General features: G+C 39.3%; 2 protein-coding genes across 16 annotated transcripts in view; both read right to left on the bottom strand.

Moving 5' to 3' along the window:
- Positions 1-123: 123 nt before the first annotated feature.
- On the bottom strand, positions 124-1,961 carry LOC116853531 (HIG1 domain family member 1A, mitochondrial-like). 2 transcript variants are annotated; one of them, XM_032834659.1, is made up of 3 exons: positions 1,696-1,961; positions 602-734; positions 124-455 (listed from the first exon to the last, which is right to left on the bottom strand). In XM_032834659.1, the coding sequence occupies exons 2-3, from the start codon at positions 687-689 to the stop codon at positions 268-270; spliced, it is 276 nt and encodes a 91-aa protein (XP_032690550.1). In that variant the 5' UTR covers positions 690-734; positions 1,696-1,961; the 3' UTR covers positions 124-267. The 2 variants fall into 2 exon arrangements, with proteins under 2 accessions (XP_032690550.1, XP_032690549.1); XM_032834658.1 differs by having other exon boundaries at positions 602-724; positions 1,696-1,957.
- A 1,639-nt stretch (positions 1,962-3,600) lies between these two features.
- Positions 3,601-14,377, bottom strand: part of LOC116852389 (protein scalloped) — a 200,663-nt gene continuing 189,886 nt past the window's right edge. For 11 of the 14 annotated variants that reach the window (XM_032832707.1, XM_032832716.1, XM_032832698.1 and 8 more), the window contains 5 exons: positions 12,802-12,957; positions 9,043-9,258; positions 8,262-8,488; positions 7,892-8,129; positions 3,601-7,730 (listed from right to left, as the gene is read on the bottom strand). In XM_032832707.1, coding sequence (XP_032688598.1) covers positions 7,617-7,730; positions 7,892-8,129; positions 8,262-8,488; positions 9,043-9,258; positions 12,802-12,957 — 951 coding nt within the window. In that variant the 3' untranslated portion in view covers positions 3,601-7,616. The remainder of the gene's footprint in view (positions 7,731-7,891; positions 8,130-8,261; positions 8,489-9,042; positions 9,259-12,801; positions 12,958-14,377) is intronic. The other 3 variants (XM_032832735.1, XM_032832771.1, XM_032832689.1) reach the window with 2 other exon arrangements.

The raw sequence follows: 14,377 nt of genomic DNA, 5'->3' as shown, positions 1-14,377 counted from the left end.
TTTACAACACAAGAGGCTTATGTTAATATAGAATAATATACTTCTTCACCATTTGCTTTGTTCTTATTAATCACTGAAGATGAGATAATTTTCAAATAAAGTTATAAACTACTGAAAGTGGAATCAATAATCAACTGTAGTCTGTAATAAGATAAATTACATATATGTGTTTCCGCAAACAATTTCTTCACATAAAGCTAGGGTTTATTTTGACTTTGCTTTGATTTTGAAGAAAAAATTGACTACAAGAGCAGATTGTATTCAGCATTAAGGTTCTTTTTCATCATGTAATACGTGCTTTCTTATCATATGATAAACCATGCCAAGAGTCAAGAAGGCTACCGCTGTTCCTTGTGCGACAACACGCAGTTGTGTCAAATACAATTGAGTGCTTATTTGTCTCTTCTTAAAGTTATAAGCACCATAAGCGCAAATACCTGTTAAACTTGCTAAACCTATTGAGAAAAAATGTTTACATGAGAGAAATATACTAATGATAAATGACAAATTCTTACATATTAATAAGTTGTTGTAATGGAAATTTATAATAATTATATATTTATCATAAATGATAAAGTTACTCATACATGTGTATACATACCTGCCATAAGAAAGGGTGATTTTTTGCTCTTCTCTACCAATCTATCAGTCAGAGACTGTTCTACAACCATATCATCGGAATCGGCCATTTTTAAAGAAGTAAACTGTGCTGATTTCTGTCAACCTGAAAAAAATTAATAAAAGTTGCCAATCGGAACAGAAATCTCAAGGCAAATTATTTCCAGACACGTTTAGCTTAAGGCACTTCCTTATTTATGTCATACTGCTACTGAAATTTTTTATCAAATTAGAACAATATGAAGTCATTGTGTTCAGTGATTTCATATCGTTTACACGTGCATGATATATAACCAATTTATAATTACGCGCGAAAATTATTCTCAGAGTGACCTTGCTGTTACATCATAAGCGTTTCATTCTCCATCATTATTTCTACTTGGATCGGGTTGGTTTTTCCGCAAATCATGTATATATGCGCACACACATATATATATAATATATATATATATATGATGGAAATACGCGCGATACACAAAGTATCCGAGATTATGTCATGTTAAGTTAGTTATGACATATTGCACTTGTCCTTGAATTAATCCCGATCGTTTTGATCCCAACTGTACTGATATGCGATCAAACGTGGTTACGGAACATCAAATGATAGCCGTTCACTTATTTTTAACTCGCTTAGTACTGTACAATTAATAAAGGAATGCACACGTCATTGTTTTACGCGATCAAGACGATAAGTGGAGACGTAAGAATTGTCTAATCGTAGGAATCTATCGTTTTTTATCAACGTCACTTTGACACCTAACCTAAATTCATTATTAAGAACTCCCTCAGAGATCAAAGCTACAATGTAAATGTAAATTAAAATGTAAATATTTCAAAATTACTTATATCTATGAAACACCAAATCACGTCGCTAGTTGATCGTAACTTTTCTTTATACATCTCTTTAATCGTAGGATGTGTGATCGTAGTAAAATCATAGTAAAATGTGAAGATGAGTGATAATTGCTTGGTAATTATATGTTCGTATAGGGCAATAATTTCTCCGTTGTCGCAGAGATATATGTATATAAATTAATATTTTTATGTTTCTTCATGCCACGACAAGATCTTCCTCACCTTTGTAGACCTAGCAGGACGCTCGTTCGATTGACGAAGTGAAAGAGTGACACTCGAGGAACGCGTCAAAGTAACATGCGCGCCGACTACTAAAGTCGATATATGACTGTTTCCGAGTATATATATCGTTTGATTAGAGACTAACGAGTTAACTTCCTCGAACATTCGAGAAAATTGCTGCTTATCGCACTAAATTACTCTGGTTGATTTTATCTCTATTCCCTCAGACCTGAGGCCTGTTCTTTGTAGTTGCACTGCTGAACTGGTGCAATATATTGAAGTGAAACAAATATACGTTTTCTCACTCTAACTTATTGCACTAGTTCAGTAGTGCAGCTACAAAGAACAGGCCTCTGGTCTATAATAGGTGTCGTAAATCGTAAAAATTGGCCAATCACAGTTGATTATTGCAAGAATGATAATCGGCTATGATTGGCCATTTCTTACAGCTTATGACATTTCTAATTCAGTTGGCATATTCTTTTAGATTTAAAAACATACACCAATCAGATACAAGAGCTTACTGAACACGTAGTACTCTTTGACCGTGCAGCCAATCAGGAACTACGGTTTGATCCGTCATTGATATTAGTTCTTAAGTTTCCGCTACGAGCCGCCACAGTACAGATCGAAACAAATAAAAATTACGGGTCAAATCGAAGCAGCTGATTGGCTACACGGTTCGACCCGTTACTGTTATTAATTCCGAAGTCTCCGCTACGAGCCGCCATAGTCCTCATAGAAGAAACGAAATCATCATAGTACGAACCAGCGGCGGTTAGTCGGACGATACTTTTTTAAATAATACAACGGCGGGTTAGGCGGCCATTCTTCAAATACGATTCAACGAAGTGCGTCGAACGGCCTTTGTCTTCATATACGGGAGTTAACAGTAAGTCTAAAAACCTTTCTATTTTGGAGTAATACGAGATGCAAGCAGGCTCGAGGGATATTCACTTTTGAATAGCTCAACTTAGAGGCGGGTCCAATGAACTTGTTATTTTCAAATGGCACGATTCTACAGCGAGTAGTTGTATTCGCATTACAAATAATCATCAATAGGAGGAAGGCAAATAATTATTAATAATTATTATTATCGAGGGGATATTTAGTTTTGGAAGAAGGAATATTACGTGAAAAAATGAACGACCTAAAATGAATGCACATAAAAGAAACGATGCCATACGGCGGAGATGACAAGAATACACGTCCATTTTATATCAATCATTTATTTTTTCCATACAAATTATAAACATGTTTTTCAAATACTGTACATATATACTGAGTTCTATTATATTTTTAAACCTCTAATTTTAATGATATATCATTTTATTTATTTTCATTTACTCGTTAAAACAACTACTTTGATCCTCATTTCGTTTCATTTATGATAATATACAGGTAGATTCTCTTGTGTTTTTTCCTTTTCCTTTCCTCATCCGATCAATAGTTTCTTTTTTCTTTAATTTTCTTTTAGTCATCTTTACAATCAAGCTCAATTCTTTGATATGGCAGTTCCAGGATATGAATAAATAGAATTTTCAGGGAGAAACGCGAGTTTTTTTTCTAAGAGTTTCTTTGCCGAATTAATTGTAATTAACGAGCCAATTGCGCGCGCTTATTTGCAGTTAATACTTTCATAGAGATGAGAGCTAACTTAGTAAAACGAGCACACACTGGAGGACGTAATTAAGAGCGTCTCGCGCTTCTCCATCGCTTTATTACATTACATACGGTCACTTAGCAGCGCTGTGACAAAGAAGAAAAGCCCGATTACGGCGGACAAAAATTAAGATGTAAACACGGTGAAAATCTCAGATATCGAGGAATCGCATATGGCGAGAGAAAAATCGGCAAAGTACGATCTCTATGAAAATATCCATCAAGAATTTTTTCCTTCTTGTCTTTTTGTTTTTTTTTTTTTGCGTATATCGCAATTTCGACGAACGTGGGGCCGAGATTTGTCCGAACGTATTACAAAGTGAAACTGGATTTTCCCTTTACTCGCGGTGAAGATTACTTCTTACGATACGAAAACATTTAGCTGCTGGAACTTGAACAATTTCTCACATGGTCTTTGTGTAAATATGTACAAAGATATTTAACAAATCCGAGTCAATCTCGATCGATCGTATCATGTAATATTGTGTACAGAGTATAGAGTCGTATCTTTCTCCTCTTTTCCTTTTCCCTCCTAGATCTACTTCAGCATTTTGTATCTTTTCTTTTTTTGCCGGCTCTCGTTTTCCGACATCGTTATCATCATCACCATTATCATCATCGTCGTTATCATCATCGTTATCATCATCATCATTACCATCATCATTATCATCATCATCAATATAGAGTGAGAGAGTACTATTTTCTATCTTCACAGAAGACATAGATAAATATATATTTTCATAATCTTTCCTTACAAATGTAATTCGCTTACTTTAAAATCATTACTTGTTAATGTTAATAATATTAGTATCGGTACTCCTTTTTTCTTTTTTTTCGATTTCATACTCCGTTCATCTTTCTACGGGTGTTCATACAAAATAAGAGTCTACATGATTAAACTGAATAGCCTGTGAGTATCTTCTTGAAGATAATGCGCTGGTTCGGTTCTCAAAAATGATATCGTTTTAATAGCGCGCCACAGACAAGCTCTGTTCTATTCAAAACGCGTAATGGACAATTATGACGATTATCAAGTTTGCAAACAAGATTTTTGTACTTATATATATATATATATATATATATATTTTTTTTTGTAAAGACGACAGTAAGTTTGTGTAGAAGAGACAGTCAGAATTTCCTTCGTATCTTGAATCGCGTTCCGATTAGAACAGAGATTACCGTGCGATCCAATGTGTAACCACGTGACGCTGATTTGTTCGTTGTAATAAAAATAGAAGAAAACTTTTGGCTTTTACGACGGGCACTGAGCAAAATCATCACAAATAACTTATTCGTATATATAGCATGGCCGTGGTTACGATTCTCGCTTGATATGCACGCTCGATTTCTTGCAAATTTCACATCAACGCGACAAGTCGAAAACTATTCGATCCATCATATTCATGAGAAAAAAAGAAGAGACGAAAGAAAAACGGTAACAACAATAATAATAATAATAATAAAAATAATAAGTAAAAAGGTATTGAAAGCTGCCAGTGGTTCAAACAGAAAAAAGAGAAAAAAACATATATCCACATATATATCGCGATTAAATATAAATTCCTCTCTATAACTTCCGGTCAACCGTAATAGTAAATTCACTTCTCACTCCAAATAAAAAGCGACGTATTTCTGACTAAAAGAGAGATCAAGATACATTGCCACTTGTTCCGTAAAAGTTAAAGTAAGAATACAATAAGTAAGATTATCTCCTTAAAATATACACATAACCATCTCTTCTCGCTTATGTTAACGTTCACCGCTCGATAGGCAAGTCCTGTTTCGGGAACACACAACAGATTGGATAAAAGAATAAGTAAAAAGAGTTGCTGTGCATTTACGCGTAATAATCTATATGAGAGATGCGATTAAATAAAATCAAAACTGCAGGGTGTGGTCCTCTACTTGTTTAAACAATTGCCACTGAGTTCATGAAAAATCTCTGTATGTAAGTTCCATGGTCCATGTGCGTGCGTGCGTGCGTGCATGTGTATGTGTGTACGTATGCATCTGTTAGGTGTATGTTTGTCAAGCGCGTAAAATATATTATTAAGTACGAAATGTTTTTGCAACACGGGACTTTATCCCGCCTAGCGTTATCAACGCTTTGAAAAATACTTTATTGTAGCTTATAGACAGGTTTGCGGAGCAGTGTTGAAATCAGACGATCGCGAACGACGTATGTGTAACTTGAGAATACGAGCTATCTGTGTGTGTGTGTGTGTGTGTGACATTACGAGAAGTTGCCATACATCTCGCGTTACGTTTGAGTGAGACAGGTTTCTATACATTCCCCCCGGCAAAAAATGCCAAGGTCGGGTTTTCGGAGAAAACTCTAATCATAAGTCTCTATCACATAGCTATGTCAGGTCTATGTGTGCATATTTGTGGATGCCATGAGTGTGTTGTGTGTGTGTGCATGTGTAACGGTGGCCTATGCTTCTATCCGTAAATTCACGTGATCCGATACATTGCTTTGTAAGTGTGGTAGAAAGATAAAAACAAACAAAATATATGTACGAAAAAGAAATCCTTTGTGTTTAAAAACTATAGAAAATGATCTTAGAATACAACGTAAGACGATTATAAGAAATACAAACACATCCCTCTAAACCTAAGTGTCGCTGCCTAAGAGTGGGTGGGTTTGCACATTAGGTGCGCTTTAAAAGATTTTTAAAAACGTATAAAAGTGATCATCGTCCGTTATTCCGTGTCGCACGATGAAGAACGCCGCAGCGAGAGTGTTCTTATAATGATAAAAATTCTTGCACGATACAATATAGATAAGAGAAGCGTTTCTGCGACGAAGCTTCAAAAGGAAACGTACGTGTAGTGCGCGTGTGTGTATGGGTGTGTTGTTCGTTCCTCTCGGTATCTAATTAGTAAAAAAAAATATTATACGAACGATACAAACGTAAATTTAGGATACTTAAAACTTCTTCGTAATGGCATATCTCTCGAGTAAAACTTCCACATTTTTCTTTAAAACTTAGAGAAATCACTTAGATAACTTTATACACGATCATTTATAACAATGTAAATCGTAATCATTGCATTAATATTTAACATATATATTCTTATATACGTAATATATGTATATTTGTGTATCAGTGTGTTTTGTTGGGGGTTTCTCTATCGCCTAATTTAATAATAAAACTATAATACTAGATCATGTTGGTACCATGCCTTTCCGAGGTCAGAGTCTGTTTCTGTGTTTTGTTCTTCTTGTTTTTCTCTTTGCTTCTGGTACATGCTTATTCTCTTTAATAAGCACTTTCACACCAAAATTTATTGTCGATTTTAACTTAATTTATTTTATTCCCTTTATTACATTTAAAATCCCGAGACGAATCGGACACGCCGATTAAGATGGTTGACGATTCACGGTCATAAAATATCTATACGTTTATATCTATTTGTATTATAAAATTTACAATTCTGCGCGCGCGCACACACGCGCGCGACATATCTCAGGCTCGCATATCAGGTCCACCTTAGTAGTCCTCCGAAAATTTTTTTCGATAGAACAAGTTTTAAAGGATGTCTGTGAGAACACGGCCCTCGAAGACATCGCGCGAGATGTGCGTACAAAGATGCCATCCTGCAACACGCATCCAAACTCTTAGACCAATAAGTTATTAAAAGGTATATAAACTTCGAATCAAACTCAAGCTCGGGCTGGCCAGTACTCTGTCGTACGTGCACGTACGGTGTACGCATGTGTTTTTCGAGTTCTTCTCCAGGCGTTCCACGGAAAATATTCGCGTGTCTTAGGGTACATCTTCCACGTTTTTATAGAAACGCGCAAGAATTCTCGAGGGATAAAAATGTAGAGACGCATTTCAAGAAATGCGTTTGCGATCTTTATACTGTACAGTGGGAATTCTTTCTAAAACTCTCAAGTGAAAACTCAAGTGAATTGTTTTCGCTGGATCAAGGGTTTATAATGGACAATTCTCCTATTTATTATTATATTATCCTAGTTATTTTTATCTTCTCTCATCGACCGAATATCTTCCGTAGAAACTTGTCTGGACGCGAGAATATCTTCCCGTGAGTGTGTGTCTTTTACACCCACGTATCGATGCGTCGTGTCGCGTTTCATGTGTGTACGTGTGTTTGCTTGTATGTAGTTGTACATGTGTGTTCCGTATGTTCTGTGTATGTGTTCGTACAGTGTATACGCGTATGGATGATCTTTATGTGATGGTAGGCACTGATGGGGGTGGATGGCTGCATGGCGAGCAAGTTCAAGCAGGCTAGTCTTTGACCAATCTGTATATGTGATGCTGAGCACCGTGTTCGGACGTCGATACTTCGAACACATACGCCGTGCACAGTAATGTCTCGTGCGTATCCTTATCCGTGACAACCTGGAACGGAAGAGAAGCACGATCGTCATTATCGCTTCGCGATATTCGCGCAAATTACCGCATTATTGCGACGGATAACTTATACTTGATTCTTTCATATCTTATTTCGAACAAAATCTCAGACAATGTCCCATCTGAAAGATCGTCGTCCTGCGACGTACCTGGAGGATGGTGAAATTCTCGAGAACGCTGTTCATCATGTACTTTTCCGGCAGGTGCTTCAGTTTGTGAATAAAGTTGATCATATATTCGCACATGGGCGACTCTCTGATGCGGTAGACGAACCTGCCGTTCTCAAACCTGGCGTATTCCGTTTCCACCTTCTCCACCACCTGCTTGCCGAAGGAGCACACTTTCGTCGAACACGTTATCATCTTTATGTGTTCGTTGCTCTCGTACCTAATCGTGACAACAGAATGAAAGAATGCACGCTTCGTCGTGTATCGTGAGAAGATCAGTATGAGAGAAAGTCGGAGACAGGGACGCAAAGATAGACAACAAACGGATCATAGATAGACAGACGTGACTCACTGGCTCGTGACACCGTAGAATGCAGCAGCTTCGTCTTGGATGTTGGTATTGAGATCAGCCCAAAACTTAACGAGGAAGAAAGCCGCCTGAGGTCCCTTATCGTACAGTTCTTTCAGACCGCCCTTCTTCTCCGGGAATTTGTCGTATATCTGCCTAATGTCGACTGCTTCCAACGGATCTCCGTAAACTGCAGGACCCCCTATCTGGACGAATAAGTGCCTGTGGTACTGAAAGAGAAAGGAGAAAAGTTCACGCGTGAATAACGTGCTGCTCGTTCAGTCATCGTTGTTTAACCGTAAACAGAAACTGGATCCCTTGACATATTCCATTACACGCTCCTCGCTGCTTGCCATCAGCTTCTTGCACTGCCGTGGTTTATCATTCCCTCCGTATTAAAAATACCCACATTAAGGCGAGCTTGTTGCCGCGGATAACAATTGATTCAAGTAATATGAAAGATATTCAAGTAATATGAAAGATCTCAATGCATTTATGCTTGTTAGGTGAAACAAAACAATCTCAAGCTACGAATTGTTGGGCATATTTTTCTTGATGAACATTTTACGTACAAATATCTATGAAAATGAGTGTCAATGAAATCAGTGAATGAAGTTGATCATCTTCTATGAGTGACTCTACTAATTTTCTGAATTTTCTTTTGGTTTCAGCTGAAGGAGAGAATCGCAATGAGATCCTCGTAGCAATACGCGATTTCTCGCAGCTTCTTCTCTCTGCAAGAATAACCCGGGATCCCGCTTCCCATCATCGTACGTCCACTCACCATCTCCTGATTTCTGTGCTGCTCCATGTAGGCCGTGAACTCGACGAGCCTGAGCTTGTGGGAGGCGATGGCGCGTCCTTCCCACGGCGGCGGCGGCGCCGGCTGGACCATGTCGCCACTCGAGACCGCCGTTGCCGGTTTCCCGGTGTAGGCGGGCTGGGGGAACGGCTTGACATCCTGAGACGTTCCCGGCTGCAGTCCTGGCTGCCAGAATTGCTGAAAATGCGCAAGAGACGCGACTCGGAGTTAAAGGCGTCGCGCGATTGTCACGTCGCGGTTTGGAGCGCAGCCGAGCTGTCTATCCGATCAGGTATGTGCATCGACCGGTCGTTTGTTAATTAAACGAGTAATAACTCGTTTCGCCGTTCCAATCGGCCATTAAATAATTGACGCGTCGCGTCGTTGTCGAACGCACCGACGCGAAATTCGAACGACAATGCGTTTTGTTATATCGCGCGTAATTGCATTAACACTGTCGCGATACAAGGGGGCGAGTCGACAATCCGTCCGCATACGAGGCCACGGCTTCTCTCGAGTCGTCGAATTTCCGCGAGGTCGCATCTTCGAAATCCTCCTCGCACGACTGACCGAGCTTTACGTGAATCGTCGCGATGTTATATTAAAAAAAAAAAAAAAAAAAAAAAAAAAAAAAAAAAAAAAAAAAAAAAAAAAAAAAAAAAAAAAAAAAAAAAAAAAAAAAAAAAAAAAAAAAAAAAAAAAAAAAAAAAAAAAAAAAAAAAAAAAAAAAAAAAAAAAAAAAAAAAAAAAAAAAAAAAAAAAAAAAAAAAAAAAAAAAAAAAAAAAAAAAAAAAAAAAAAAAAAAAAAAAAAAAAAAAAAAAAAAAAAAAAAAAAAAAAAAAAAAAAAAAAAAAAAAAAAAAAAAAAAAAAAAAAAAAAAAAAAAAAAAAAAAAAAAAAAAAAAAAAAAAAAAAAAAAAAAAAAAAAAAAAAAAAAAAAAAAAAAAAAAAAAAAAAAAAAAAAAAAAAAAAAAAAAAAAAAAAAAAAAAAAAAAAAAAAAAAAAAAAAAAAAAAAAAAAAAAAAAAAAAAAAAAAAAAAAAAAAAAAAAAAAAAAAAAAAAAAAAAAAAAAAAAAAAAAAAAAAAAAAAAAAAAAAAAAAAAAAAAAAAAAAAAAAAAAAAAAAAAAAAAAAAAAAAAAAAAAACAGAAAGAAAATCATACAAAATCGCTTCGATGAGAAGCCTTCGTTGTCGCGAAGAGGAAAGATTTTTTTTCCATGAACCATCGAGCCCTCGGGCGAAATATGATCGGTGCGAAACATAGAAAAAGTGTGCGAACGATGGAACAAATAAACGCGAGCGTTTGGTAAAGAACAACAGCAATAACAATAATAACGGCAACAACAATAGCAGCAGCACAACAATAAAAAGACACCAGCAATATTATTTCGCGAAGAGAAAGAAGGAGAGATAGTTTGGTAAGCCACAACGACGTTTCTCATTATACAGATACGTCCATTGTTTTATGAATATGCACCCCGTGTATCTGTTGCATGTGCGTGCGTGCGTGTGTATGTGTGCACGCGTGCTCATGTGTGCGGGTGAGTGTATGTAAGTGTACGTACGTGCCCAGCTGATACATATGTATTATGTACATGATAGAGCAACGGACAAATTCAACAATACACAACAAGGGCCCCCAGGGGCGTAGCAGCAGAGAGCGGGAGAACGTCGCTTTTGCGAGGGGTGGTTAGTCTTTGACGCACAAGCCTTCGCCATAAAGAGTAGAAAGTCCGCGGTATCGAGGTTTTGCGGAAACATCTTCGCTCTCGCCGTTCTCGTCGCTCTTGTTCTCTTTCTCTCTTCGTCCTCTGCTCTCCTTCTCGTCTCTTGTTCACCCGCTATTTCTTTTTTCTTTCTATCTTTTTTTTTTCAATCGCGGACACGAAGAGAGCGCGCGGAGAAGAAGCGAGAGGAAGTGAATGTAATTGAAAGAAAAAGAAACAAAAAAAGAAAGAGGACACGATAAAAGCTATCCACACCGTCCTCCCCGTCTCCCCCTGGGCGATCGATTAATACCGTCCCTTTCTCAACTTCTGTCTTGGCTGATCTTTATTCGGAACAATCACGGTTGAACCGTCTAAAAATACGAGAGTATTTTCAAACGTCGCACGCAACACTGAGAGCTATTTGAACGCGAACGTGGTTTCAATTTTTGCGACGCTCACACGCAAATTTTCGAGAAATCATCGTGCATTCTACGTGTGTGTGCACGCGCGCGTGTACACACACAGAGAGAGACTAACGTTCAAGTATTTCTTCCGAAGTCTTCGCGTGATCGCGAATGCACATTGTCTCGAGACACACATTGTCTGCGCGTGAACGCCGTTTGCCGCGAGACGCTTTTACCGGCGCGTGTCGATCGCATTCAACCCTCTTACGAGGCACAAAACTTGCAGGTCAGTTGACAAACCACACGGCAGTGATTGCCCTCCACAGGCGGATTATTAGCGGTTATCGGGCGAAGCGGTTAGGAACAGTCACGAACTTCAAAAAGAAGAGGCAATACCGATGATAAAAGTAGAGTTCGTATCCTCGGAGACGACGAGACGCTGGTCTGCCCCCGTGCGAGGCTTTCGATCACCCAGACTCGTGTATTAATAGTTATTACTTGAGACTCGTCTAGAGTGAAACGCTTCCAATTCAGAGTTAGATGAGAGTTTTTCCAGTTGAATTACGAGATTACAGATCTAAAACCTGTGTTAATAGTTGTCACTTGAAACTATCTCGTGTGTGTGTGTGTGTGTGTAAGATTTTCAAATTTATATTGCGAGTTAGATCCAAGTTTTTCAGTTAAATTATGATATATATGATACTTACATCTATAGTCGCGATTCAACTGAAAAAACTTTCATCTAACTCTGAGTTCAAATCCAAGTGTTTCACTCGAGACGAGTTTCAAGTAATAACCATTAATACGAGCCTAAGTGTCGCATACATTATAATTCAGCTGAAAAACTTTGATCTAACTCGGGATGGAAATCCGAGTATTTCGCATGAGACTAGGTTTTTCAGGTAACACAGCTATTAACACAAGCCAAGGACGACCACACCAAACGTGAATTTTCACACACGGACGTTATCGTGTATTGCGTGTCGTGTTTCGTTTTTGTTATCCCCCTCCTCGATCCCAAACGTATAACAATATGTTGTTTGTTCGCGCCAAAGTCACAAAGCAAACTATTAACCGCTTCTTCTCATTAATTCGTTCGCGTTGACTCTCTCGCCGATGGGAGTGTTTCATTTTGTTCGCTTATACAAAGAACTCGCTATATTGATTAAAACGCACAAATATTCCAAAATCGTGCCAAAACATCTGCCTGACAAATCTCCGCTCGCAAAAGAGCAAAGCTCGCCATTGTCGTTCGCATTTTCGATACAAACAAAACGAATAAAAGACCGATCGACGAGAATCCAATTAAAAAGATCGAAAGAAACGCGTCGCGTAATAATTATCGTGTAAAGCCCGAGGGAGGGATCGAGAACTCGTCTCGCTCGTGTTTCGCCCGAGAGGCTCGATTTATCATGGCGAAACTGCCACTGTCGTTACGGCGAATTAAGCGAATCCGCGATTACACGGCGTCTCGTCGTCGCGTCATCCAAGCCCCCAACAAGCTCGTGGCTCTTTTGAAGAAGAGAAAGGCCGACAAAGAGTGTGTCTTTCTCTTTCTCCATCTCCTTTTTCTCTTTTTCTACCCCCTCGAGGGTTCTCTCTTTCTCTCACCGTCAGATCAGGACTTACCGCTCCGGGATAGGAGACAGGGGTGGAAGCGTGAAGGGCAAGGTGCCCCACGAGGGCGGGGGTCATCTTGTTGTGTATCGAACTTCCAGCTGATACTATCTGGGCGCTCGACATGTTCGACATTGTCTGGAGCGTCTTCTCCTTGGTTGCATGATCCTGACAAATTTTTAGACCGATTACCAACGCAATGGCGGACGTTAGAGAGACGTCATATTAGCGATAAAATGGGACGATTAATTAAGAGAGATGTATTGTCGTGCCTCTAAGAGGGGAAGAGCGTGCTTTTTCAGGGAACCGCGGTGCTCTGATCCTCTTTCTCGACTCTACTGCGTAAGCGTTGCCGCGTCAAGCAGGTGAAATCGGGACGAACCGGAGGGATATATCTCAGGAAAGAACATTTCTTCAACGATAGACTCTTCGACGAGCGACTTGGACGTTGTTCCCGACGTTGAAAAGTTTTCCGCGAGGTCCTTTCGCGATGCTCGACGACCTTCGTGCGAATTAGAAATTCGGAGAGAATTTAACTTCGAGAAGGAGTAAAGCTGCTCTTCACTTGGGCAGCTCGTCATCCTCCGTCGTTCGACGATTGTCCGCGTCTCGAGCACGATAATTATTCGGCGAGTCGCGTCTCTCACGCAAAGATAAATATCCATAACCAAGAGAACATTTAGGGGCCAACAAGAGTCTGTATACACACAGGTGTGGAGTAATCAGGCAAGTAAAAACTTGCAAATGTGACTTACATAGTCAAAAGTATGGAATTTATTTGTCAATAGAGGTGCATAACGCTGAGGTCGAGAGTAGGATCGAAATTTCGACTTAATTGTCGAAATAATAACTGCAAGTTTTTACTGATCTGATTACACCACCACACCCTTCGTTAGTTCTTAAACGTTCTCTTGATCGAATATCATTCAAGTCTTTTCAATCGAAATTTATCTAATGCAAATAATTCGGCTTCAACGAGGTGAACCCCAGCCGAGTACGCACTCGATTGAATCGCCGCGAAGAATCCCCATTTTTTTTCCGCGATCACTCCTGTCCGTTTTCGGTGCTTTCGGAAAACCTTGCAGCGCGGATTTTTTCATTGTCCAGCTCGTGAAGGGACAAACGCGCGCGTTGGCGGCAGTGGCGACGGCGGCGGCGGCGAATCGAAAAATCGGGAGAATTCGCGACATCCGGGACTCGCGATATCAATCAACAGCCGGCGGATAAATTCGTAACATTCTCAATGATGCGAATCAATTTGCCGTTCCGGACGCGCGATTACCAGCGTCCCCCTTTTTTCTCCGGTATTTTATTTTTTTTACGCGTTCCTGTCCATCGCGCGCGAGCGGGCGCGCGTCGCGCGCGAGATGAAATCGATCGGCGATCGCGGCCCGCCCCGGTTGTGCAATGCAGTTGATTGCAGAAACAACGGGCAGCCCGCCGAGTCCGGTTGCAACAGAAATTCGCGGGAATTCGGCGCTTTTATCGGAAAGCCGTCGTTTTAATCAGCGCCCGACCGAAAATCGCTGACGAGGCGAACGAGAGGTGGTTCGTTGCCGTGACGTTCGGAAAATTGCCCACCACCACC

Source organism: Odontomachus brunneus, unplaced genomic scaffold, assembly GCF_010583005.1.
Source record: "Odontomachus brunneus isolate Ranch 3 - 2012 unplaced genomic scaffold, Obru_v1 Obru_scaffold_006, whole genome shotgun sequence".
NCBI classification, from domain to species: domain Eukaryota; kingdom Metazoa; phylum Arthropoda; class Insecta; order Hymenoptera; family Formicidae; genus Odontomachus; species Odontomachus brunneus.
The sequence above is the reverse complement of the archived record's forward strand: the minus strand, read 5'-3'. Positions and strand labels throughout refer to the sequence as shown.

Coding starts and splice junctions, on each gene's coding strand:
- LOC116853531 (XM_032834659.1), bottom strand. CDS start 689: ATGGCCGATTCCGATGATATGGTTGTAGAACAGTCTCTGACTGATAGA. Junction 456..601: donor ATCACCCTTTCTTATGGCAG/GTATGTATACAC, acceptor TTTTCTCAATAG/GTTTAGCAAGTTTAACAGGT.